Raw genomic sequence first — 27976 nt, 5'->3', positions numbered from 1 at the left:
TAATTATAGAAAACATATGACTTTCAAAAAAAATTTAACTATGCGAATTATAAACTTTTTAGTTTATAATTGCCGGTCCCAAGCCCGGATAAAGGAGTAATGTTTTGTTACTAAATATGTTGAAAATGATAATTTTGCAAAAAGGCCACCACTTCGTAGTTCGATTAGGGCCTCCGAAAACGTAGGAACGGCACTGCTTCTGATAACAATTCATTCAGTGAAACTTCACGAAGAACAATTATGAATATCCAAGAAAGCATATTAGCCATCTTTGATTTTTTTTATTTTTTGGCGTTTTACAGTGAGTGGTATTTAGTAGTATTGGCGTTTGTTTTTTTTTGTTTGATCAAATGGAAGTTGCTGAGTCGTATCATTTTATAGGATGTCTTTTTGGCGCCTAAGTTAGGCGGTGCATTATTGTAATAAAGTATTCGTCTTTTCAGTTATTGTTTGTAATTATTGTTTTTGATAAGCTTCATCTCTGAAGTCTCTAACACGTCCCATCTTTCAAGTCTGACGTTTTAGATTCTAATATAATAAATTTTCCCTATCTTCAGTATTACTGATTTGTATTTATTGTTTCTAGTTACATTTTCAAGTTTGCTTTTTATTTTTATTTTTTTTTTTGGGGGGGGGGTTATAATACTTTTTCAAAGTAATTTTATTATAGTTTGGGAGTTTTTGGGGGCGTTTGATAGGATAATATCGTTTAAAACAAGCATTTTGGCTGTTTTGGCGTTTTTATTATATGTGACGTTTTTATTATATAACAATCAACTAAAAAGGAAAATAAAATAAAAGAATACATAAACAATTGATCTTCCAAATCTTCACTGTCACCAGTCTTTTTCTTCTTTTTTGAATCATGTTACCTGGCTGGTTCGACTTTCGTATGATTCATTTTGTTTTTTGTTTTTCAAGTAGTTTTATGTGTGGCTGTTTGGAAGCACACAGTCTGACATCAGCATCTTTTTCTTGAAGATTTGTCCATCTCATGCATCAAAATGTTATTGAGTTTAGACCCTTCAGCCAGCAATCTTGAATTTCACAATGAACGATGTTTGATTTTTTTAACCTTTTTGGCGTTTTACCGATAAAAAGAACGCCATGAAATAAGAGCACCTTAAACCTCAAAATTTGATCATGCTAAAATCAATAATGTTTTGCTGTATGAGATGAACAAGAATGTTAATCCTCGGTTAAGAAAGATAACTGACAATGTTGTCCACCCCATACAGCTAAACTTTATTGACAACAAAGCTCAATAATGTTTTTGTATGTTTTGGCGTTATAAATTGGATGGAAGTTGAGGATTAGTCAATAAGATTTTTACTCAATGAAATGGACAACATTCTCACTTAAGGATTTTGTCCATTTCATTGAGCGAAATATTACAGACAACCAAACTGAATTTCAAAAAAACGTTTTGGGTTAGAAGATATTTGATGTTTGGGTTTTTGGCGTTTCTAAGGCGAATGAGATATATCAAATATGGCGTTTGGGTTTTTGTGTGTGTTTTTAATTGAATGTCTGAGATGTTGTACATATAGGATTTTTTTGGCGTTTTTTAGGCGGTTTTTTTAGGCGGGATTTTACTATAATTAAGTTTGGCGTTTTATATCTAATGGCGTTTTTTCTTAGAATGGTCTGTGATTTTTGTTTTTGGCGTTTTATTTCATGAGATGGCGTTTTGTGTGGAGAAGTCAAAAGACCCTTTTACCCTTAATGAAGCGCGTCCACGTAATAAAATTGATATTATTTACGAAAACGCCACCGCGCCAATCTAGTCCATAGATTGTTTTGATCGGACGATCGATGAGTGTTCTCACCGTTCTCACACTTTCTACCATTTTCTCGAAATCCCGACCCTATATATATATATATATATAGAGGCTAATTATAAGGAGAAAACCCACTCCAGTTGACTAAACCCAAGAAACCCAATTGTGTGGACTAGAAACATCCACGCCATTTATGTCAAATATGAGATAAAGGGCAATTTTGGAATTTTACACTAGACAAGGAGAAGCTTTTTTTGCTGACATCCCTTCATCACCATCACACATCTCTACCTCATCCCAAACACTTCTCTCTCTCTCTCTCTTTCTCTCTCTCTCTTTGAATATCTTTCTTCTTCAATACACCATTCTTTCTTTCTCTATTAACCAGATCTATCTTCTTCAACACACCTTCCACATTTTTTTTGAAAAAAAAATTCTGCAACAAAGAATCAGAGTTGAAAATCCAGATCCACGATGTCTCTTTCTCTCTCTCTCTCTCTTCACAAGATCCAGATTCAGCAACTTGAAGAAAATCGCACATGAATATGAATATGAAGATGATGATGATGATGATGATGATGATGATGATGATGAATAAGATACAAAGATGACGATGAATCAGATATGAATCTTGTTACTTTTTTTAAATTCTCTTTATGTTTTTTTTATCTAAAATGACACATTTTTTGTAAGTGTTTTTAGTTGAATCGGGTATTTAAGGTATGAAATGTGTAAAAATGTGTTATTTATGACTTTTCTCTCTCTCTTTATATCTTTATCTTCTATTTCATTTCCAGTTCTTAAAGATCTTCATCCAGATCTAAAAGTGATCTGAATCCAAAATATGATCCAGTTCAAAAGATCATCATCCAGATGCTCCAACTTTTTTCTGGATATGTTTTTTTTTGTTCAAGAAGATGAATGTTTTTAATTTCTTGATTTATCAATTTTTTGTGTAAAATTTTTTCAAGAAAAAATGCATGTTATATTTTTCCGTGTCACATAAATAATGTACGTTTACATAAAATAAAGTGAATTGTTACACCTTTTCAGATTATTGTAAAAATAAAGTGTGTTGTTACATGCAACTTTTTTCTGGATATTTTGTTTTTTTTTTTTGTTCAAGAAGATGAATGTTTTTAATTTCTTGATTGATCAATTTTTTTGTGTTAAATTTGTTCAAGAAAAAATGCATGTTACATTTTTCCATTTCACATAAATAATGTACGTTTACATAAAATAAAGTGCATTGTTACACTTTTTTAGATTATTGTAAAAATAAGTGTGTTGTTACATTTTTTTATGTTACAAAATGATAATCAGTTTCAGAGTTAACTAGGATCATACCAGGTCTTTTGAGGAACATCAACAACCTGCAAGTTGAACTGTTTACCCGTGAGCAAGAAATTCGGAAGAAGAAGAGGGTTATATGGTTACTGATATTAGCGTTAGTGATTGGCAGCTTACTTGTTAGCATTGTTTGTTGTGATTAAGAAATAGGTGGTACTTAGTTGGATTATCCTTGTTAGTATGTTAATGACATTTTCGGTAGTATGTATTTGTTGATGTTTGGTTGAATATGAGAATTTTCTATGTTATGGATTTTTTGGTTTTGTTTTTAACATGTTACATTTTTTTCCCTGAGATTTATGTAGACTTTTGATGTGTTGAATCTGAGAATTTTATATGTTATGGATTTTTTGGTTTTGTTTTTACCATGTTACATTTTATTTTTGCCTCAGATTTTTGTACATTTTTGCTGTATCCGTGTTACATTTTTTTTCACTGAGATTTTTGTACATTTTTGCTCTATGTGTGTTTGATCATGTGCTTTTGTTGATGGTTGCTTGAATATCTTTTTTTTTCATGACAACGTTGTATATTAATTAAGAAAATTAGTATATAGAAAAAGAATTCACCATTTTGACGAGCATTTTCGGAAATTTTCTTTATACCAACAAAATAATAACAATAAATGACGGTTATTAATGACAAGAAAATGTGGTGATTGTAGTTAGCAAGATTGAGTTAATAAAAAATAATCACAACATAAAAAGAGGAATCGAACCCAGCCCTCATGCACAATAAACAAGCGCAATAACCAGTAAGCCAAACAAAATTGGTATAAAGGAAATATGAATTTGTACTTTTTACCTTTTTTTATATTATCTTACATTGGGAAATGACATCTTGAGAAAAATAATGTTGGTGATTATGAAGATATGGATCAAGATTCTTGCAAACATTGGATAAAAATGACTTTATTGTTTGTAATTATTTACATATATTTGTTCAAGTTTTTATTATGTATATAATAAAAATAACAGATTGAATAAACGACTTTTGGGTTTCAACAATATTAAATTTGTGATAATAACCCAAGTGACCAAGAATCTACTGCTTTTTTTTCTGTAAAAAAATTTTTTAAAGAATTTTGAGAGATGGAGGATGATGGGATGAAGAGAGAGAGAGAGAGATTGTTAAAAAAATGGATGTAATAATGATCATGCAGACAACTGAGAAAAGTTCCATTCTTCCAAGAAGAAAATTGTCACACATTATTCCCATTTTACCCCTTATGTGTACTATTACTGATTAGAATATTAAAAAGTAATATATATTACACTAAAAGACATCACAACCATCCATCTTTTTTAATCAATGGTAGATCTTGGGTTTTCAGGGTTTAGTCAACTGGAGTGGGTTTTCGATTTATCCTTGCCCTATATATATATATATATATATATATATATATATATATATATATATATATATATATATATATATATATATGTAACTAAAATTAATTTAAACTCTAAAATAAATATTAATTCTTACATTACATTAAAAACAACCTAAATTTATAAAAAAAAATAATTCAAAAAACTACTAGTCTTCATCCAGCATGTCGTCATTGGGTTCGCTTTGTGCGTTCTCAATTTATTCCACCAAGTCCGCTTAAAGGTTTGATGTGTGTACTCGTTACGTAGGGAGAATCCATTTAAATCTTTATGTTCTACACTTACCAGAATAGAATTCCTGTTAGGCACGTTTTATTCGTACTCACAAATCGCTCTACCTTCGTCTTCGATGATCATGTTATGCAGCAACATACAAGCATACATAGAGTATCGCAACTTCTGTGGTGTAAAAGCACGTGTTGGATGTTCAAGGATGTGCCATTTTTTATAGAACCCAAAACACTGTTCAATGTCTTTTCTCGCCGCCTCTTGAAACTTGGCAAATTTCTTTCTTTTATTGTCTATCGGGTGCGGAATAGTTTTAACGATTGTAGAGTACGTTGGGTATATTCCATCCGCAAGGTAGTAACCGTGCCTGTATTCCACCCCCCGAAACCGTAAAACTGGTGTCTGGACTAGTTCTTGTTATGACATTATTAAAGATCTCTGATTGGTAGATGACGTTAAGGTCGATAAGTGAACCAGGAACACCAATAAAGCATGCCAAATCCAAAGATCTTGTGACGCAACAACCTTTAGTATTATTGTTGGATGACCATGATCGCTTCTAGTATTATAGTCGAGTGTCATTCCGTATGCCAGTTGGCGAATGGCCGTCGTGCATTTCTGTAAAGTGGTGAATTCCCTATGGTCCCTGGCATCGTATCGAATGATGTGATAGTATGTGCCTCTTCTTATTGAAGTATCTATTTATAGCCTTTAGACAAGGGTTAATGGGTTATGAACCCATTTTTTGTCGATCTAGAGGAAGAATAGTTAGTCTGGAGGGTGTGGTATAAAGTTCCTAAGGGCTTTATCACGTCACGTTAAATCCACCTAGTCTGGAGGGTGTGGCTTTAAAGCCCCTCCCTTTAACTTGCATGCAATAGTTTAAAGCCACCATCATCTTTACCTAATTATTTTTTATTTAAATTTAAACATTATTTAATTTTGATATATTAATTTGAAACTCATAATTTAAAGAGTAAATTGTCAAAATCGTCCCTGAGGTTTAGGCCTGTTTGCCATTTTCATCCAAAATGATTTTCTTTTTGTGCCAAACAGCCCTTCACCTTTGGCATTTTTTGCCGTTTTCATCTGAACCACTAACTTAGTTTACTTTTTATGTTAAGTTGAAGGGTATTTTGATAAAACTCGCAAATATAAAACGTCAGGGACGATTTTAGCAATTTACTCAAACTCTTTTTAATTTTTTTTATTTAATTAATTTTGTCACACGTATATAAAACAGAACATACATGCAGTTTTTATAAAAAAAATAATAGTCTTGTCACATAATTTTTATAAATTTTCATACAAACCACTAACTCAATTTATTTTTTCTGTTAAGGTAAAGGATGTTTTAAATTTTATAAATTAAGACAGAAATTAGTATCCAAATTTTTATATAGATCAGTTTTATAAAGAGAAAACGATATATAAAATAAATATCAATGGTGTGTAGCACATAACAATCGATTACAACTTTTAGTATTTAATCAAGTGTAGAGATAGAAAAAAAAATTGTAAAACGTTACATACTTTTAAATGTGTTGAGCACATAAGAAATATGTTGGCAGAAATAAAATATTTATTTAATTAAGATTATGAGGATAACTAACTAATATTTATTCCGAGTGGTTTGAGTAAAGAAACTTTTGGTTCATGGCATTATACTTACTACTTGGTGGGTAATTTTAAGGGTTGGTAACGATACATTGTTTGATTGGGGGAGGGGGGGGAGTGGCTTCTGTTTTTTGTTAGAAACGAATTTAAAAGAGTAGAAGATAAATTATAAACTTGGTACATATGATAAGATTTGTTTATTTGACATTTTTTATAAGGTCACTAGCATTTTAGTTTTATAAAATTTAGAGGTTGAATAGATTTTATTTTTATAAAACTGATGTATATAAAAAATTGGAAATTAATTTTTGTCTAACTTTATAAAATTTAAAAGATCCTCACCTTAATAGAAAAAAAAATAACTGAGTTAGAGGTTAGATGAAAATATATAAAAATTATGTAACAAAACTATTAGCTTTTTATAAGAACTGCATGTATATTATGTTTTATATATATGGGACAAAATTAATTAAATTAAATAAATTAAAAAGAATTTAAGTAAATTGCCAAAATCGTCCCTGAGGTTTTATATTTGTCAGTTTCATCCAAATATCCTTCAACTTAACAGAAAAAGTAAACTAAGTTAGTGGTTTGGATAAAAATGACAAAAAAAAAGCCAAAGGTGAAGGGCTATTTGGCACAAAAAAGTCATTTTTGATGAAACTGGCAAATAGAAAAAAAAATTGTAAAACGTTACATATTTTTAAATGTGTTAAGCACCTAAGAAATATGTTGGCAGAAATAAAATATTTATCTAATTAAGATTATGATGGTAACTAACTAATATTTATTCCGAGTGGTTTAAGTAAAGAAACTTTTGGTTCGTGGCACTATACTTACTATTTGATGGGTAATTTTAAAGTTTGGTAACGATACGTTGTTTGATGGGGGGGCAGTGGCTTCTGTTTTTTGTTAGAAGCGAATTTAAAGAGTAGAAGATAAATTACAAACTTGGTACATATGATAAGATTTGTTTATTTGACGTTTTTATAACGTCATTAGCATTTTAGTTTTATAAAATTTAGAGGTTGAAGTAGATTTTATTTTTATAAAACTGATGTATATAAAAAAGATTGGAAATTAATTTTTGTCTTACTTTAAAAAATTTAAAATAACCTCACCTTAATAGAAAAAAATAACTGAGTTAGTGGTTAGAAGAAAATTTATAAAAAAAAAATATGTGACAAAACTAGTAACTTTTATAAGAACTGCATGTATATTATGTTTTATATATATGTGACAAAATTAATTAAATAAAAGAAATTAAAAAGAATTTAAGTAAATTGCCAAAATCGTCTCTGAGGTTTTATATTTGTCAGTTTCATCCAAATATCCTTCAACTTAACAGAAAAAGTAAACTAAGTTAGTGGTTTGGATGAAAATGACAAAAAATGCCAAATGTGAAGGACTATTTGACACAAAAAAGTCATTTTGGATGAAACTGGCAAACAGACCTAAACCCCAGGGACGATTGTGGCAATTTACTCTAATTTAAATAAAAATAATATAATGGCATAATTTAAATAAAAAACACAATGTCGTAATTTAAATAAAAAAATACAATGTCATTAAAAAAATCACTCGTCGTCTCCTTCTTGTTAACGATAAACCCATAGGTGCTCGGTCACGTATCCTCGCTCGGATAACTTCTTTTTGAAAAAAATTTCACAAATGTCTCCCTCTCCGGATAAATATCGTCGACAAGACAGTCGACAAGACAGTACCCAGACTTATACTCCACGTCGTTTGCATAGAATGAAGTATCTGGTGCAACACCATCTATGACATCGTCGAAAAGATTCGAAGATTGTAAAACTGCGATGTCATTGTTTGCACCGGCCATGCCAAAGTACGCATGCCAAATCCATAAATCTTGAGACATGGCCGCTTGTAATATTAGGGTAGGACGAATCGGATGAAGAGTGAGATGACATTTTTAAAAATGATTGGAGAGAATTTATGTATTTTTTGTGATTGGTGTGTGTTTGAGTTTGTGATTGGTGTGTGTTTGAGTTTGAATATATATTAGATTTAACTTTTTTTATATATGACCGTTCACCAACGGTCAATTTTTGACCCACACATCTTTCCACGCGTTAAAATGGACGTTACTCGTTAGCACGCTGGCGACATAGCCATAGCGCCCCTGTCATAGCGGGCTCGGGGTAGGGTGGGGTACCAGAGGGCGCTACTTTTGATGAGTTGGTGGGGTGGCGCGAAGCCACACCCCTGGCCTTAGGCCGTGGGGTATGGTGGGGCGGGGGTTGGGGCTTGGGTTGGGCATTTGGTGACACGTGTCCGCGGAGCCAGCCCACTGCCAGGTTACGTGTCCGCGGGGTATGGCGGGGCGTGGGTTGGGCTTGCGTTGGGTGAACCGCGTGGCATAAATGGTTTTTTTCTTAAAAAAATACAAAAAATTTATAAAAAATCACACAACATTTATAAAAAAACCTACAACTTCATTAAAATTTTAAAAATTACATAATCCTAAAAATTACAAAATAAAAAAACCTAGAGCGTTAAAACAATTTCAAAAAGGTCGATCTTGTCGAACGCCTTGTTTTCCTTGCCTCGAAACTCTATGTTCGCCACCGCCACCCGGTCCTCGTGGCTTAACTCGCCACCGGAAACCGCATCGTAGTAAGCCTTGAAACGCTCGAGCTTGGGCCGTAGCTCGCGCCATTTATGTTGGCACGCGTTGAGGTTGTGGCGGTCGTTACCGACGTTTTGTCGGTAGGCCGCAAATGCTTCCGCCCAATATTTTGTTTGGCCCGGTGGCCGCCCCTTCATAGCGTCGACGACGCTAGTTACGAGTGCCATTTCTTCTTGACGGGTCCAGGATGTCATTTCTTCTTGGGTTCGTGGGATGGGGGGGACCAGCGGGGTAGCGGGTTCAAGACAGTGGGTGTAGCCGGTGGGGTGTTTGGTTCGTGGGATGGGGGACCGGTGGGGTTGGGGTTGCAATATATAGGGCCTTTGGGTGACCCGGGTGGCGGTTATAGAAGATGGGGGGATGGGGGGGGACCAGTTTGAATTTTAAATTTCAAAATTTTAAACACCCGACGTGGCGGGAGCAAATGATAGTCCGCCAGCTAGCTTGGCCAAACCGCTCCACGCCCGGCTTGAAAGCCAAGCCCCAAGGGGCCACGCCACAACCCAAGCCCACCCGGGATGGTGACTTGGACGTTTTACCCCAACCCACGCCAAAACTCCCGCCCCCATACCCACGGCCTTAGTCATCAGTCAAGCATGCATGTTCTTACTCATTTAGTGGCTTAATTTTCTGTTTGCACTTTGTTTTCACTCAACAGGTTGTTGTCCCATGCGATATTATAATGCAAAAAGGAAAACATATTACAAGTTTTGCAAGACTTTCTGTGTTCAGGCGGTATTGTTATTCATGGTTATGCATAATATATTAATATATTAGGGAGACTTAAATTATGTGAATAATTTTCTCAAATCATACACTTGTTACTTGTTTATTCATAACCTGAAAACATTATGAAAATTGAAAACATTTCAACTGGCCTAATACTCTTTAAATTTTCATTTTATTTTTCACACCCATACCCAATTTCAAGTTTTTCTTTCGATTCTTATTTATTCTAGCCATTACATGCGACTATTTACTTATTTAGGACACTGTAGATGGAGGCATATTTTTAGGGGTAGGGGGGGGGGGGGGGGGGAAGGAATCACAAAAATAGCCAACACTTGGTCAAAATTTCAAAAATAGCCTGTTGACACCCCAAAAAATGTCGTTTCACGAATCCCCACCTGGCTCAAAAAATCCATTCAAGCAACCAACCCTTTTTTGCCACGTGTCCATTTGTCCCCTAGTCTCTATATCTCTGTCACACGTTGCAGCACGTTGCAGGAGGATAAAAGTTGGTACCAGCATAAAACCATTTCTCTCACATCTATTTCAACTGAAATCTGCCGCCAGTGTGTGTTTGTGTGTGAGAGAGAAACACATTCATCTCCACCGCCGGGGGGTGGGGGAAGGAATCACCAAAATAGCCAACACTTGGTCAAAATTTCAAAAATAGCCTGTTGACACCCCATAAAATGCCGTTTCACGAATCCCCACCTGGCTCAAAAAATCCATTCAAGCAACCAACCCTTTTTTGCCACGTGTCCATTTGTCCCCTAGTCTCTATATCTCTGTCACACGTTGCAGCACGTTGCAGGAGGATAAAAGTTGGTACCAGCATAAAACCATTTCTCTCACATCTATTTCAACTGAAATCTGCCGCCAGTGTGTGTTTGTGTGTGAGAGAGAAACACATTCATCTCCACCGCCACCATCACCTCCACCACCACTGCTCCGCCTCCTTAACCCATACCCGCCTCCACCAAACCACCATAACACTACAACCGCCGAACCAAAACGCCACCCCTTTTCCTCCTTCCCTCCTCTGCCAACAAACCCACCATCACCAAGCACCACCTCCCGTTAAAGATCAGTGTTTTTGAGAAAGAGAGAGAGAGAGTACTGGTTTTGAGAAAGAGAGAGAGAGAGAGAGTACTGGTTTTGAGAAAGAGAGAGAGAGAGTACTGGTTTTGATGGTGGCGGTGGAGTGATGGTGGCGGTGGAGGTGATGGTGGCGGTGGAGTGATGGTGTGCCACGAGCCGGCACAGGTATGCTATGAGCCGGAACAACACAAGGTTCGAGCCGGTTCAGGTATGCTACGAGTTGGCACAACACAAGGTTTGAGCCGGTTCACCTGCTCGGAGCCGTTTCAGCTGATCCGGCCGTTTGTCGGACACGTGTCTCCATCAGATTGGTCATCGTTGAAGGAACTCCTTGAGCCGGCACAACACAAGGTTCGAGCCGGTTCAGTTGATGGTGCCGGCTCGTGGAGCCGGGTCAGTTGGCCAAAATTGAAAAAATGGCGTGGTCAAGGCTAGTTTCGTGATTTTCCCTTTTTAGGGGCTCAAATTGGGAACGATAATATATAGAGTAAACTGCAATTTTACCCTATGGGGTTAGATGCGATTGGCAACCTTACCCCCTATTACGAAAATCTTGTTGTCTGACTCCCTGACGTTTTCTGATTGCATCAATGTACCCTCCTGAGGGGTAAAACAGTAACCTTACCAAAATGGTATTTTCGTAATCGTACCCACATTTATATAGTAAACTTCAATATTACCCCCTGTGCTTTACCTAAGCCGACACGTTTAAACCCTGTTTTATTAAAGTGTCTTCTCTGGCGATATTCCAACCACCGGAGAAGCGTATTCCGACACTCCGGCGATATTCCGACCATCGGAGAAGCCTCAAAATCTTCTGGTGAATCCACATACTCACCAGCTCAAACTCTGTGACTTTGGAAGTGCAAAAGTTTTGGTAATAAGTTTGTCTGGTTATAAATTGCAATGGTATTGTTATCTCTATAACGTTTTAGGAAGTTGATCTTATTATTGATGTCTTTGTCCGCAATATAGGTGAAAGGTGAACCAAATATTTCGTATATATGTTCCCGATATTACCGTGCACCTGAACTTATGTTTGGGGCAACCGAATACAGAGCTGCAATTGATGTATGGTCAGTTGGCTGTGTTCTTGCTGAACTGCTTCTAGGACAGATTCTTTCCCATAATAACATCCTACTTTTAATTGTGGATTTTTTAATTATGATTATTATAATTATTATTTACTTTTTCCTTTGTGCCTTTTTGTACTCTTTAGCCTCTGTTCCCAGGTGAGAATGGAGTTGATCAACTTGTAGAGATCATCAAGGCAAGTTATATTCATTTTTTAAAATACAAAAAAGAAAAAAAATGAGTTTTCTGAATTTAGTAATTCCTGTGTCTGTAGGTTCTTGGTACACCAACCCGTGAAGAAATCAAATGCATGAATCCAAACTACACAGAATTTGAGTTCCCACATATATCCTTTCTAACTTAATGTTTAACAGACAACTGCATCCTGCATTTTTCTTCACCATCCATATGCTCCTTATTTTCAGATTTCTGTAGAACCAGTGCAAGGAAAGAAACTTGAACACAATGGCATTAAAATAGAGCTCCTTGGTCAGATTGGTGAGTTTCCCTATTATGTATGTATGTATGTAGTATATAAAAAGTGTCAATCCGGAACTACTATCGCACGGAGTTAAGTGCTCCGGTGGTCGGAACATCGCCGGAGAAGACACTATAATAAAACAGGGTGTAAACGTGTTTGTGAAGGTAAAACACAGGGTGTAAATGTGTTATTTACTTCTATTTTCTTATTATTATCAGGGGCAAAAAAAGTCTTTTCACGTTTCAGGGGGGGTACATTGATGCAATCAGAAAACGTCAGGGGTCAGACAACAAGATTTTCGTAATAGAGGGTAAGGTTACCAATCGCATCTAACCCCAGGGGTAAAATTGCAGTTTACTCTAATATATATCTTTCTTACTTATTATATGCAGATGATGTCTTGATTATTACTTATAGGGTTATTGGATTTTATCATCCCCAACTATCGACCTTTGGCCGTTGCCACCCCCAACTAACACTTTAACGCCCGGCACCTCCAACTTGACTTTCAGTTTATGCTGGCACCACTCTGTCTGTTAGTTTTTGATCCTACGTGTCACCATCTTTCCTACGTGGACATGATTACATGGCGATTATGTGTCAAGCACCTCCATCCCTGTTCCAAATCTTGTTTAAACCCCATTTGTCTCTTCTCACTTCCTCACTTATTATCCAAAAACAGCCACAACAAGTCAAAATCAGTTCAATAGTCAAACATGTATCTACTGTAAATTGGTAATCCCCCCCCCCCCCCCTTCTCATACGAGTTTCTCCGGTAACAATGGCAACAAACTCAAAAGGCCAAGCATGGTATACGAAAACCGGCAAACCGGAACTGTTGTTTCTTTCTCTGTTTGTATAAATCTGTTCACCTAAACTTGCTTATTCTTTGAAGGTTTAGTAGCACCGGTTTACCAAGCGACGTCGTTGTGGATGTTGACGACATGGTTTTCCATCTCCATAAGGTAATCAGATCCAAAATGCTTTTAGCTTATTGTTCAAGTGTTGAATAATATGTAAATTAAGTGTTTTATGAAATGCTTTCAGTTTCACCTAATGGCAAAGAGTAAAAAACTCTTATGACTTTAAAACTGAACAAGAGGATAATTTCACCTCTAATGTTGTTAATGAGACGACAAAGTTCTGTTACACCGTGAAAATTGAGTTATCGTCTGCTGTGAAACGAACAAGGTGTATGGACATCTAGGTGGTTGTCATCGGCTGTGAAACGCTAGCCGCCACTTATCGGGTCGCCGATCTAAACTCAGATGCCGTCGACTTTGGACCTTCTTCAAACCACTATCACAGCCGTAAAGGGGCTGCTTTGGAACCGATAACTTTCGTCTGAACGCAGTGGTTGTGTTGGAGATACAATGTTGGCCGGTGGTGGTAACGGAGGGTGGCAGCAAGAGGGATGAAAAAGATTTAAAGAAATCTGAAAGATGAAGAAATGGTTTGTACCAAGATTTAACCAATATGTGTTCATTATATTTAATAAGGGATCCACCTCATCTTGCCACACTGGAAATGGAGTGCCATGTAGGATAAAAAATTAACTAAGTTAGTGTTTGGTTAACGAGGTGGTGCCAGCACAAACTAAAAGTCAAGTTGGAGGTGTCGGGCGTCAAAGTGTTAGTTGGGGGTGGCAACGGCCAAAGGTCGATAGTTGGGGGCGATAAAATCCAATAACCCTTACTTATAGGGATGGTCTTTAACGATATGATTCTTAAATGTTTTTACTTGGCTTCAGAGTTGAAGTCTAATTTTCATAAGTCATGTTTGTACTTTGTGCATGAGGGTGTTTCCCACTGTTGGAACTCATGACCTCAAGGTCACAAAGCAGCAACCTTACCACCCGCTCTAAGTGAAAAGACTAACGCATGGAAAACGTCGTGATGAATTCTATCATCGGTTACAATAATAGCATGCACCGCGTTTATAAAAAAAAAAAATCAATGGTGATTAAGTTATAGATTAGCATTAGTTCATAACACAAATTTAGTGATACAATCATACAAAGGCTGCAAAACTCAAAATGGAATTTTCATATACATCAGCAGAAGATATGAAGATTAGTGACATGTGGCCCGCTAATGCTAATCTTGGTAAACCATTCAAGCTCGTTTTTTCCTGGCCACCGCAGGTCGTGTGACACTCGCGTTCGACTTACTAGAATGCGGTAAGAGCCCCCGCAAGATAGCTAAAACCGCAAAACCCAAGAAGGGGTAATACATTTTCAATAGCTTTTCTGATGCTTTTCCAGATCCCACCATTTCTGATAGAATTGCAACCTGGAAAACAAAATGCAAGAAAATGAAATGATTATATTTTTATGGCTTTCTTGTCTCCTTTTTAATAAACATTCAGAATTAATAATATGTTATTATTAAATATGATTAGAATAGGCGGCATTATTACGATAGTGTGATTCATTGCAGCCTTAAATCAAATATTTATTTAACAACCTTATAACGAACATATACAATAAATAGTAATAACCCATGTTAATGAGACACAAAAATTGCAATTTGCATAGAATGCACCCTTACCGGGATCCCCTCATCAAAAAATAAATTTGGTTAAACGGGTTGGCGGGTCGGCCTATTTAATTGAATGGGTTTACGGGTTGACGGTTAAATAGTTCAGCCTGAACACGACATGTTTAATTAAGAAGGTTACACATGTCAACCGTAACATGACCCATTTGATTAAGCGGGTTAAACCAGTCAACCCGAACACGACCCATTTGATTAAGCCCGTTAAACAGGTCAACTTGAACACGACCCGTTTGCTTAAGCCGGTTAAATAGGTCAACTTGAACAACGACCCATTTGCTTAAGTGGGTAAAACATGTCAACTATAACACGAGCCGTTGGCTTAAGATGGTAAAACAGGTCAACCTGAACAAGACCCGTTTGCTTAAGTGGGTAAAACAGGTCAACTTGAATAAGACCCGTTCACTTAAGCGGGTAAAACAAATCAACCTGAACACAAAACTCATACTAAATAAGACCAGATTCAAGTGCAAATTTTTCATTTTTAGCGAATCAAAATGGAGAAAAAGAAGAAGAGTAGAAAAGAATACCATAGCAGTCAAAGTGGAGACACCATACATCAAACAGGTGGTGGGTAACCAAGATTTCCCAGCCACAATACCATATAGAGAAGCGACCGAGAGGGGCCACGCGAACACAAGCTCGAGCCAAACCAGGCCAACAAAGAAATGGGGTTTTTCAGACACCAAATAATCACCGTATTCGTGGGCGTACCAGGTGTTGAGGCGCACGAGGATGTCCGGGAAGATGTTGGACGGAAGACAGGATTGACCATCGAGAAGTGGAGCTGCAATCACGATTATGAGGAAGAAGACGAACAAGATTGCATCAACTAGCTTCATCAATGCCCCCATCTAGCACTTCTTTGGATTGATCGAAATTGATGTTTTGTTTGTGAAATATGGGATTTTATATTGAATTATGTTTAGATCTGTTCTTCATTATTTTATTTACACATGTTTCAGCCACTAAGATGTAAGGCACATGTTCCATAATTCTATATTCTTAATACTTTAAACTGTCAGTTTATTAATACATTCAAATATTATACAGCATACAAACAAAATGGTGATATTATATAGCATTGCAACCTGTAGAACAACATGCAAGAAACGCGAAATAATTATGTTTTTTATGGCTTTCTTGTCTTTTGTTTTTTTTTTTTTTTCAAAATTTCAGAATTAATGATATTAAATATGATTAGAATAGGTATTATATTACGATATTGATTTGAGTCTTTTGGATACAGATATTAAGGAGATTGGAAAACTTGATTATCCCACGAGTGCCTTTCAACCCGTTAGCTGCATCTCTTTTCAATTTTCATTTAACCCGTTCACAAAAAAATAGACCTGAATTGACCCGTTTTCCTACGAATGGATTAGAATCACCTCCCTCTAGCAAGATTGATAAAAAAAAGACAGAATAAGAAGAAGGTTAACTAATGACATGCCTAAAAGGATGACTCGGGTCGGCTTTATAATGGTCTCCATGACTTAAACCGGTGAACTTTTGATTGTGATGGGGAACACACAATGGATTTGATCAGCTTCATCGCAACCTTAAATCGAATATTATAACAACCTAATAGTGAATTCAAACAATAAATGGTAATAACTCATGTTAAGGAGAAGCAACAATTGCAATTTGCAAGGGTATATACAATACACTAGAATCCCCTCATTGAAAACTAACCGGGTCATAAAACGGGTAGGCGGGTTGATGGTTAAACATGCCACAGTATTAAGTGGGTTATACAGGTCAACGGAACATGACACGATTAATTAAGTGGGTTAAGCTGGTCAACCCAACTAATTAAGTGAGCTAAACAAGTCAACCCGAACGCGACCCGTTTGATTAAGCAGATTAAAATGGTCAACTCAAACACGACTTCTTTGACTAAACAGCTCAAACCGATCAATCTCTACACTATTATTAAACCGTTTAGATATTTCAACCCAAAGCCTAATTGTTCCATGGTTGTGTTCATAATGTACTATCTTTTTCCCCAAATTCACACTAAAAAGACCAGAGTCAAGTCCAGATTCAACCAACCAAAAGTGAAAAAAAAAAAAACAAGAAAAGGGGGGAAAACAATACCATAGAAGTCAAAGTGGAGACACCATACATCAAACAGGTGGTGCGCACCCAAGATTTCCCAGCAGCAATACCATATATAGAAGCAATCGAGAGGGGCCAAGCGAAGAGAAGCTCCACCCAAATCAGGCCGACGAAAAAATGGGGTTTTTCAGAGACCAAATAATCTCCGTATTCGTGGGTGTACCAGGTTTTGAGGTGTACGAGGATGTCCGGGAATATGTTGGAAGGGAGACATGTTTGAGCATCGAGAAGTGGGGCTGCAATCGCGATTATGAGGAAGAAGATGATCAAGATTGTGTCGATTAGCTTCATCAATGCTCCCATTGTTGCTTCTTTGGGTTGATTGGATTTGATCTTCTTGGTTTGATTTTGTGCGTAAACTTGGAAAGATCTGTTTGTTATTTGAGTAGAACCACCAATCATATCCATTTTCATTATATTATACTAAATAGTTATACACTAAGGTCGTGGGGTATGGTGGGGTTTGGGTTCGATGCATGAGTTGACACGTGAAGTTCGAGCCCCCCACCGGTGAGTGACGTGTCCGTGGGGTATGGCGGAGCTTGGGTTGGGGCGTGGCTTGGCAGTTTATTAAAAAAAAGCGAATAGGACATGACCAACAAAGCGAATAGGAGCCCGCCATATAGGATCGCTAGCCCGCCCCACGCCCGGCTTCAAACTCCCGCCCCTTAGGCCACACCCCAACCCAAGCCCCCGGGGTGGTGGCTTGGGCGTTTTCAGTCAACCCACGCCCCAACCCAAGCCCCATAGTCTAATACAGGAGAAAACTCAAAAAATCTGAAAAAAAAAAAAAACCATTCTCATGACCTAATGGTCCCTGAGCCTTATCTCACCATACCTCTTGTTTATTATTTAAGCAAAGTGAAATTTGCGTTCACATGGTTGGTTTGGTGACATGATTAACATAAAACCCTCTTATTTTTCATTGCCGAGGACTCGTGTTACAACACTCCTGTCGTTAACTCTCTAAGGACTCGGGTCGGGTTCAACCCACACGGTAAAATGTAGGGATGACAAAAATACCCGAGCTCGACGGGTATACCCGACACAAATGGGACGACGGGTATGCCCGATACCCGACGGGTATTTGGCCGGGTATGGGATTAGTTTTAAAAAATTTCGTGGGTATGGGTCGGGTATGGGATTAGATGATAGCCGACCTGATTACTCGAAACCATATACCCATTTACCTGAACTATATACCCGAATTTTTTAATTTTTATTTTTCATTAACCTTTGTCTATTAGTGATTTATTTTAGAGTAAATTACAAAAATCGTCCTTTATACATGCTACTTATTGCAAACTGTGTCTCTTGTCTTTAATAAGTACAAAAACCGTACTCGATTTGCAAACCCTTGCACATTATGTTCTTTACCCCTAACTCAATTAGTTTTTATGGTTAAGTCTGACCAATTGGACCCATGTAAGGGCAAATTAGTCTTTTTATTCAATTTTAAAGAACTTTAATAAATATTTTTATTTAAAAAAACAAATAAAACCCAACCATCCCACCCAGGGTTGTAAACGAACCGAACGTTCAGTGAACAGTTCGTGAACCGTTCGGGGAGAAGTTCGTTTATGTTCGTTCGATTATCTTAACGAACGAACACGAACAAAAAATTTGTTTGGTCAGCTTAGCGAACGAACACGAACACATGTCTCGTTCGTTCGACTGCGTTCGTGAACGTTCGATAACAAGTTCAGTTACATTTGTTCATGTTCGTTCGTTTATGTTTGTTTGATTGTCTTCAAAAAATAATAAATAATAAACTTTTTATCTAAACATATTGAAAACTTGAAACCCTATTTCTTTCTAAGTTAGCTAAACTTTGGACATTCTAAGACATTTTTTGGGATAATTATTATTGATCCACTTTTTGTGTATGTAGCTTGTAGTTAATTATTGTACTGTATAAACGATCTTTTGTTTTGTTTGTTTGACTTTTGATGTAAGTTAACCAAGTCAAACTTCCTCCTGTTTGACTTGGACAACAAGTTAGTGATTTTTGTGGTTATGTTAGTCTGTTCGCGAAGGTGACCCATGAAGGACCTTCATGAACCTTCGTATTCACGAAGGTGGTCCTTCGTGTTCACGAAGGTGGTCCTTCTTGTGGAATGTCCATGAAGGTGGTCCTTCGTGTGGAATAGCCACGAAGGTGTTTCCTTCGTGTGAATGATGTGAGACGAAGGTAACTTCGCATGGAATAGGTGACCTTCGCCTGTAGACTGTTCAACTTCGCGGATACTGCTGGGTATGCCTATTGTCACACTCTGACTTTTGCGGAAGCGTGGTTATTTGGTGTGACTTCTTAATACCATAGCATTCAATCATAACAACGCTATATGATAAAAACATGAGATGTTCATCCATTAATTGATTTTAGAAAATACCACAACATACTTGTCTTGAAATCATTGACCAAATTAAGTTACAAATAATAACATGTTCAACTGAGTTCATAAAGACTCAACAAAAGACGTTAATTAAAACCAAGTTAGAAACGTGTATCCCGTCTAGGAATAGGATACATCTCCTAAACTCTACGACCATGGATGACATCCTTTATTTAGTACGCAGCTCGAAACACATGCAACATTTGCCAGATCCATTAGTTCCCTGAAATACATGTAATTTAAAAACATCAACAAAAGTTGAGCGAGTTCATGTGTGTGTATATGAATAAACCTTTAAAGTATGCCTTGTATGTATGTATATCCCTGGCATGTAGCAATAAGGAAAAAGAGATCACCAATGGGTTGCAAAGCCAATGGTATGTGTGAAATGGTGCAGGAAGACTCAAACCTAGCAAACTTGTCTTCGGGAAGAAGACATAGTCACCACATGGGTGTGGGCTCGCTACACCCAAATAGATCTATCACTCATGTCCCTTGGTCCTATAATGAGGATTAATGGCCTTAAGTGTTATACCCACCTTTCACATGATCTAGCAGTAAAACCCTCCTTAAGCTAACAATACCATGTATAAAACGTTTGTAATAATCGTAACATGTATTTCACCCCCGAAGTATAAAACTGAAAACAATTAAAAGAAAAGGGGGACATGAACTCACAGTATTGCGTCTTCAGAACTAGCAACTCAAACCTCCGTAGCTAACACAACTACCTACAGTGTACTAACGTCTATTAGACAAACGGGTCATGCCTTGGCTTAGAGTTTAACGTTTTGAGCTGCGTTTCTTATGTTATTCCAAGTTATAATTATTTGTTAAAATAAATTATTTTAACTTTAAATTATATTTCGTTTTGGAATAATTGTTTTAAGCAATATTTTGTCACAATACTTCTCAAGTATTTAACTTCGTATTTCCTTCCCAAGGATGGGGGTATTTCATACATGTATATTTGTAGTCTTGGATAATATACTTTTAAGTCGCACTTAGAAAATATATATACAACTTTTTGTCAAAAATAATGTATTCCAAGAATATATATATTTTTCCCAAAAATCATATATTTTCTAAATATACTAGGAAAAATACATTTTTATCTCCCAAAAATAAAATATTTTCTTTTTGTCAAAAATAGGATATAACTTGGAAATATGTACAAAAAATCATATTTTCACTTCTTTCGTTTCCAAAATATTATTTACCAAAAATATATTGTAACGGTATTTCCCGGAATATTCCGTAAGTTACGTTTTATCGTTCGGCTTCACAATATTAAATGTGTAACTTATATTTCATTCCGTGAGATTTTTGGTATTATTTTGGTGTTGTAAATTCTTGGTATTATGTTAAGTTATATTATTTTACCCTAAAGTAATATAACTATTTCACAAGGTAAACAAATATTCACACAAATATCTTAATATAAAATATATATTCTAAATATATATTTATCCATTTTTATTTACAAAAACCAACCTCCAATACTTGTATTTTTGTTACAAAAATTATGGCAAAGTTTATATTGAAAAACATAGTTTAAAACATACTTGTAAACTCTTGTTTAGAAAATATTTTCTAAGTGTTTGAATTTTTAGAAAATTTCGCCATAGTTTCCTTTGAAAATGGAGGTGTCCATGTTATTTAGCATATCATTTTCTTTTCAAAATCAACACACAATGATCAACAATCCAACCCTAAACATCTTGCACTTACCAAGTGCAAAAAAACTATACCATTTACAATACAACATGAACTTGATCTTTCACAAAAACGCGTAGTAACTTGGTAAAGTGTTTAGTAGCCTTAGTTACCCTCCAAAATATATTTACTACTTGGTAAACTTCATTCTTGAAATTTTTAGATGTTTATAACTTGTAAACATATTTCACAAAAATGTTTATTTATTAGATCTTCTTGTTTCAAAAGTATTTCTACACTTATTTTATCACTAAAAATAGTATAGGTTTAATAAAAACCATGATCTTTCAAAAATCATCTTTTTAAACTTGGTTCTTTTAGAAGAATCATTCATAAATCTTGGATCTATAAGTTCACTAGGTTACTTTTATCATTGTTTTACAAGAAATCATTTTTATCCATCAAGTTCATGTCTCCACAAGAAGATGATAATCATATGTTATTACATGATCATCCTCCCACTTGCTAGATTATGTGTTTAATCACCATCTAGCAAGTTCCATGTGATGATTAACATCATCATCTCTAGTAACAACAATCAAACATCATACATGCATTAAACAACATCATTTCAACAAGATTTCATCATATTTCCTCTTATGTTTCAAGATTCAAGTGTATGTCTTTTAGTGTTCTTGTGTTAACCAACATACTACAACTTTTAACCACTAAAAATATGAAGTAACAAGTGTTAAAAAGGATCTTACTACTAGCTTCAAGCTAGGGAAGAACAATGATGAAAATGGAGTGGATAAAAGCAAGCAAAGGAGGTCCTTCAAGATCCGAGTCCACCAAACCTTCTAATACGGCTTCTTACACCTTGAGTACACTTGAGAATGGATGAACTTGGAAAAAAAATGGTGATGGTGGGGAGGGGATTCTCGGCCATGAGCTTTAGGGGAGGAGAAGAGTGAGAGTGTGATGATGAAGATGAAGGTGAAGGTTACTTATAATCAAGGTTTAAGTTTTACACAATGGTTCTTATGTTCCTCCTAGTACAAACATGATCTTTCAATTAGATTACTAGAGATCTCACGGGATCTTAAAAGATTTGAGGGGATTAAGGTGGTGGGGACCACCTTGAGCCGTAAATGAGAGGGGGGGGGGGTAAATGTAAGTTTTTGATGATAACTTGGGTAATTAGTGGAGGTTAAGTGTAAAAGTCTAGTGTTTATACATAAGGTATGTTATATAGTGTGTTAGGGTGTTAGGGAACCATAACTAGTTCAAAAAATAATAAAACAATGCTTCTTGCAATATTTTGGTGTTCCGGGTGATGTCCGGTTGTTCGGTTAGATACCGGTTCGTTAAAGTGTCAAGTGATTCCGTTTAGTGATTTTTAAGTACCCTTTTGTGACACTTTTAATTCCCGACACTTAGGAAAGCATACAGGACCATTCTGCCATATTTTTGCATGTTACTAGCATGTTAAAATGCTGATTTTTGCTGATTAATGCAGAATTCTGCACTTTTAGTGGGTTTTAGGCACTTTCCGGCACTTAAACTATCACCCAGTGACGCAGTTTCATGGTCCTTACTTCCCTACACTCCATACTAGTGTAGTACCTTGTCTCCGGCACTTTTAGTGTGTCTTTGGTTTGTATACAAACTTGGATTCTGTTTATCGAACAACAAGGAATAGGTTATCTTAGATCCATTCTATGGACCTACAATTATGTCTAAGTTAGTTAAACGTGATTCGTCGTTTGGTGGTGTGGTACACTTCTTGTGTTTTGATGGTTGTATTTAACTACTTATATCCAATGTTTAAGGATAACAATGTTTTTGTTTTTTATTTTCAAGTTAAATGTTCGTTTGCGGTCGTTTTTATTTGCTTGCGTTCGTTTATGTTCGAGACCAGTGTTCACGAACTATTTGTGAACAATTGAATTTCCTTGACGAACAAACACGAACATAAACTTATGTTCGGTATGCGCTCGTGAACAGTTCACGAACATGTTAATTTCCTTAACGAACGAACGAACACGAACATGGTCTTGTTCGTGTTTGTTCGGTTCGTTTACAGCCCTACCAGCTATCTATACTATATTATAATGCATGAGTGAGTGGCATTTTAAGATACCTAAAAAATAAGAACTTTCTCTCTCTTTATTTAGAGTAAATTACAAGTTTTGTCCTTTATGTTTACATCAAATTTCAGGCGCTGTCCTTTAGCGCAAAAGTTGATAGGCGGTGTCCTTTATCTTTCAAAATATTGCACGTTATGTCCTTTAACCCTAACTCAGTCAGATTTTTTTGTTAAATATGATCATGTGACTTGCACATGAGGATAAGTTTGTCATTTTATCTTTCAGGGGCTATTTTGCAATAAATTATTAGTTAGGGACTATATGTAAAACAATCAAAAATAAAAAATAAAAAAAGAAATATTAAAATTCTCCCTTCTCTCTCTCTCTCTTCTCTCTCTCTCATCACTTCTCCCCAAGAGCAACTTTCTTATCAGCTCTAGTTTCAGATGCTCTGTTTCCCTTCGATTATCCTTTTCATTTTCAGGTGATAGATATGATGAGAGGTGACAAATCAAGGAGGCCAGGTTATGGGTCAAACAGGTTGTTTTATGTGTGTGCCGTCATCGGACTCTGCTACAGACGACGGCGCATCATCGTCACCATCGTCATCGGAAAAGTCAAAATTGAAATCATCGTCTTAGAGAATTTGCTGGGGGTAAGGTTTGAAAAGAGGATAAGAATCTGAAATGGATCTGGTGTATAAAGAGGTTGATTTATGGCGCCACATGTCTAGAAACTGTAATGGGGAGTTCGTTGTGTAAAGAAAGATTGGAAAGGAGGGAGGGGTTTTGTAAGTATTTAATTCCGGCTTCGAAGTCGCTGATGAGATCGAGGTCTACAATTTTCATTTTGATCTTCACTGATGATAAGAGGATTTGTGAAAAAAGCATGGTAACTTCAATAAAGCTGTTTTTATTTTTGCATAATTTGAAAATAAAAGTTGCCTGTTGATGTCACGATCTTTGAATATCTGGAGTTGATTAAACCTTGAAGAAGGTTACTCAGAGAGATTTAGCAAGATAAACCATTGGGTGGTGTGGTGGAATTGGTGGTGTTCAGTAGGTGTGGCTGGTGGCGATGAAGGTTGTGGGGTGGTGGGAGGTGGTGGTGGTGGATAAAGTCTAAGAGAGAGAGAGAGAGAGTGAACGGCGTGGATATGGTGGTGGTGTGTCGGTGAAGCGGTGGTGTGTGGAGGCTGATGGTGGCGATGAAAAAAGGGAGAGAGGGGTGGTGGTGGTGGTCTACAGTGGAATTGTTAGAGAGAGAGAGAAGAGAGAGAAGAGAGAGAGGGACTCAGATCAAGAGAGAGAGAGAGAGAGTGTGTGAGAGTTTTTATATATGTTTTATTTTTAAGTTTAATACAGAATAGCCCCTTGATATAATTTATCTTACAAAATAGTCCTTGGAAGGTGAAATTACAATAGTAGCCTCATGTGCCTTGCACATGACTAGATTTAACTAAAAAATCTAACTGTGTTTGGCCTAAAGGACAAAACGTGCAAGATTTTGAAAGATAAAGAACACCGCCTGTCAACTTTTGCGCTAAAGGACAACGGCTGAAATTTGATGTAAACATAAAGGACAAAACTTGCAATTTACTCCTTTATTTATAAATGCACCCCTAAAATGAGGGTAAAATGGTCTTTTAAACAATAATTATATTTTAAGTCCCCATCTTATTACACTTAAATCTCTGAGTTTTAACATAATTATAGGTAATTAGTTATACGTTTCCCCTCCACAACAAACTTACAATTCTTATACGTATTCTTGACATATCTTATAAACTATAATGTTGTAAAAAGAAATTCAAAAGTATTGTGACGACCTACTTATTTTTGGCGACTTTTCGATAGTTTTCTTGGTCAGTACTTACGTGTGGATTAAAAGGTACAAGTAGATGATGTCTTAGTGTACAAGTGACTAAAGCCAATGTACTTAGTCATTATCCCATAATGTTTAAAAGCTACATAATGTTACGTGATGAAATATCGTCAATTTAATACTTTCATCTAGATTGCACTTTAGTCCCTTAGTTTTAACAACATTATAGATTATTAGTTAGTAGTTACACTTTACCCTCTTATAAAAAATTAACTTCACCCCATGGTTTTTAAACAGTCATAACTTTTTGGTAAGTTAATATTTTTTTAAATTACACCATATAAATTAGTATTATATTCTCTTTAATTTGAGTATAATATTTTTATAGTTTTTTTAATTAATAAAATTAATATGTTACGTGATTAACAGTGTCTAAGAGTGAGTAATAACTGAATCGTTAACCGAAATCAACCAAACACTGAATTAACTGAAAACTGGTTAACCGAAACCTTAATTAACAAAAACGGTTATCGACTTTTTTGTACCCTCATTTAACCAAAATTAACTGAACTCAATCATTCACATTTTCATCTATTTCTAGCTTTTATACCTTCATTTCATGTATTTCATATTTATACCCCCATTTTATGTATTTACATCTCCATATCATGTACCTATACATCCATTTCATGTATTTATACCTAAATTTCATGTATAGAAAATGAAAAGTTTTAGCCCAAGTTTGGTTTTGGCTATTAACTGAAATTAAATGAATTAAACAAAAAATCGTCAATCTATCTGAATAAACCAACCGAATAACTGAAAACGGATTGGTTAATAAAATAAACTAATCGATGACCTCGATTTCGGTTGAGGATAATAATCTAACCAACCGAACAATACACATTGTGGCAATGTCAGTGTTTACTGCCGCATCGCGCGCAGACCTATTGGTTATTAACCAAAATCGGTTATCGATGAGCAATAACTAAATCGTTAACCTAAACTAAACCGAAAACAGACGAAACCGGGCCGAAATCAACCAAAAACTGAATTATTTGAAAAGTGAAAACAGAAAACCAAATTAACCAAAACCGGTTATCAATTTTTTTATACTATCGTTTAACCAAAATTAGCTGAACCGAACCGAATCATTCATATTTTTATATATTTCTAGCTTTTATACCTGCAGTTTATATTTTTCATATTTTATATCTTCATTTCATATATTTATACTTTCATTTTATGTATTTATACCTCAGTTTTTATATATTTCAAAGCAAAAGTTTTAATCCAAGTTTGGTTTTTGCTATTAACGTAAGTTCAATGAACCAAATCAAAAACAGTCAATCTAACTGAATAAATCGAAGGAATTAACCGAAAACCGATTGGTTAATAAAATAGACCAATAGATGACTTCGTTTCGACTTCGGTTAAGGATAATAACCGAACCGACTAAACCACACACAACAATACAATGAAATGGATTAACCGCACACCGCATCGCGCGGACATTCTGAATGTATATTCAATTGCATATGTAACCACCCTCAAGACGCACGTATAAACATGCAACCACCACCTACCTATAACTCTCTATACACCACCCCTGTGTTAAATCATAATTATTGGTGTTTTAAACTAAAATATAGGTTAGGGGTCGTTCTGTAATTAGTAGTTAGTTAGTTTATGTTGTAATTAGATTAGTTAGAAAGTACGAGGACTAGATGCGACACTTTGAAAGATTGTAACCTACACTTAATCAAGGGACGCCTCTCCTGGAGACATACCTGTTCGGAATCAGCGCCAACAAGAGAGGAAGCAAGAGACACGATGTTTCAAGGAGACACACCTCTTCAAGATCAATCTCAACCACAAGTTCAAGAGTCGCAACCGTTCGTGAAGAGATATGTCTCTACAATCGCATCTATTCGTATAGTATATATAGGGCTCATGTATGTCAATTGTAATTATCACTTTTTCATTCAATACAAGCAAGTTTATTATTCTTGATTCTCAATTCTTTTATATTTATACCTGTGATTCGCATGTTCGATTGCCAACAGTGGTATCAGAGCACCACGTTAATCGATCCAGGAAGCAAGAAAGAAAATCACAGTGCAAGATTACGAGCAAGAAACGAAAATCCGAGTTTGCCGATTGAATCAGAGAATCAGAGAACCAGGCGACGTGTTCGATTTCGTAAGTACGTTTTTTTCTTTTGATTTAGTCGAACCACAATAAAGGAATAATAGGGTCATCGGTTCTGTGTAAAAAAAAGGGTCAAATTTGTTTTGGTTTGATTCCAATTAATTTGTTGTTACTGATTCATTAAAGAATCATAAACAAGGAGCACGAGTTTATATTTTAATTGCAAGTTTGACTTTTTTTTTGCAAAACCATATTGGAATCACACTAATTGTGGAACTGGTGTTCAAAAGGAAAAAAGAAATCAAGTTTTTTGTACGTTGAAAAGGGGATCATTAGCATGTTGTTTAAAATAAAGCAAGTCAATTTTGCATCATAAACGATACGTATAGCAAGAAATCGAACCCGTATCGGTTCTAGCAAGTCAAACCGATTCTTGGTTCAAATAGCAAGTTCCGGACCGTTTGGTTCAAAATAGCAAGTAGCACGTCGAATCATCACGATTCAGTCTAGCAAGAAAACGACCATTCTTGGTCAAAGCAAGAAAAAGCAAGTACAGCGGGTCGATCTGTCACACCCCCAAAATCCCACCTGCGGAGTACTACCGCTTGGAGGCGTGACTGACCAGGATCCAGCCACCAATCATACTGAACAAGCATATGAATAATCATAAAAGTTTAACCAATACGATTGGTGTTCCAACAAAACCAAGTTTAAGTTGTAGGCGGAAGCATAAGTTTAAAGTTATAACATAAGTTCAAATGTTTTCGAATAAAACATGACA

General features: G+C 35.9%; 1 protein-coding gene and 1 long non-coding RNA gene across 4 annotated transcripts; one reads left to right on the top strand and one right to left on the bottom strand.

Annotated features, from left to right (window-relative positions):
- The first annotated feature begins 12173 nt into the window (after positions 1 to 12173).
- LOC110912997 lies at positions 12174 to 14195 on the top strand. 2 transcript variants are annotated; one of them, XR_002578324.1, is made up of 4 exons: positions 12174 to 12419; positions 12621 to 12712; positions 13298 to 13367; positions 13450 to 14195. It is a non-coding gene; the product is annotated as an uncharacterized LOC110912997 (long non-coding RNA). The 2 variants fall into 2 exon arrangements; XR_004885803.1 differs by having other exon boundaries at positions 12621 to 13212.
- Positions 14196 to 14342: 147 nt separating this feature from the next.
- On the bottom strand, positions 14343 to 17472 carry LOC110912996 (sigma intracellular receptor 2). 2 transcript variants are annotated; one of them, XM_022157852.2, is made up of 2 exons: positions 17058 to 17472; positions 14343 to 14693 (listed from the first exon to the last, which is right to left on the bottom strand). In XM_022157852.2, the coding sequence occupies exons 1-2, from the start codon at positions 17379 to 17381 to the stop codon at positions 14517 to 14519; spliced, it is 501 nt and encodes a 166-aa protein (XP_022013544.2). In that variant the 5' UTR covers positions 17382 to 17472; the 3' UTR covers positions 14343 to 14516. The 2 variants fall into 2 exon arrangements, with proteins under 2 accessions (XP_022013544.2, XP_022013545.1); XM_022157853.2 differs by lacking the exon at positions 17058 to 17472 and adding an exon at positions 15488 to 15863.
- Positions 17473 to 27976: the final 10504 nt, after the last annotated feature.

Source organism: Helianthus annuus, chromosome 17 (genome assembly GCF_002127325.2).
Source record: "Helianthus annuus cultivar XRQ/B chromosome 17, HanXRQr2.0-SUNRISE, whole genome shotgun sequence".
Classification (NCBI taxonomy): domain Eukaryota; kingdom Viridiplantae; phylum Streptophyta; class Magnoliopsida; order Asterales; family Asteraceae; genus Helianthus; species Helianthus annuus.
This window is presented reverse-complemented; position numbering and strand designations above follow the sequence as displayed.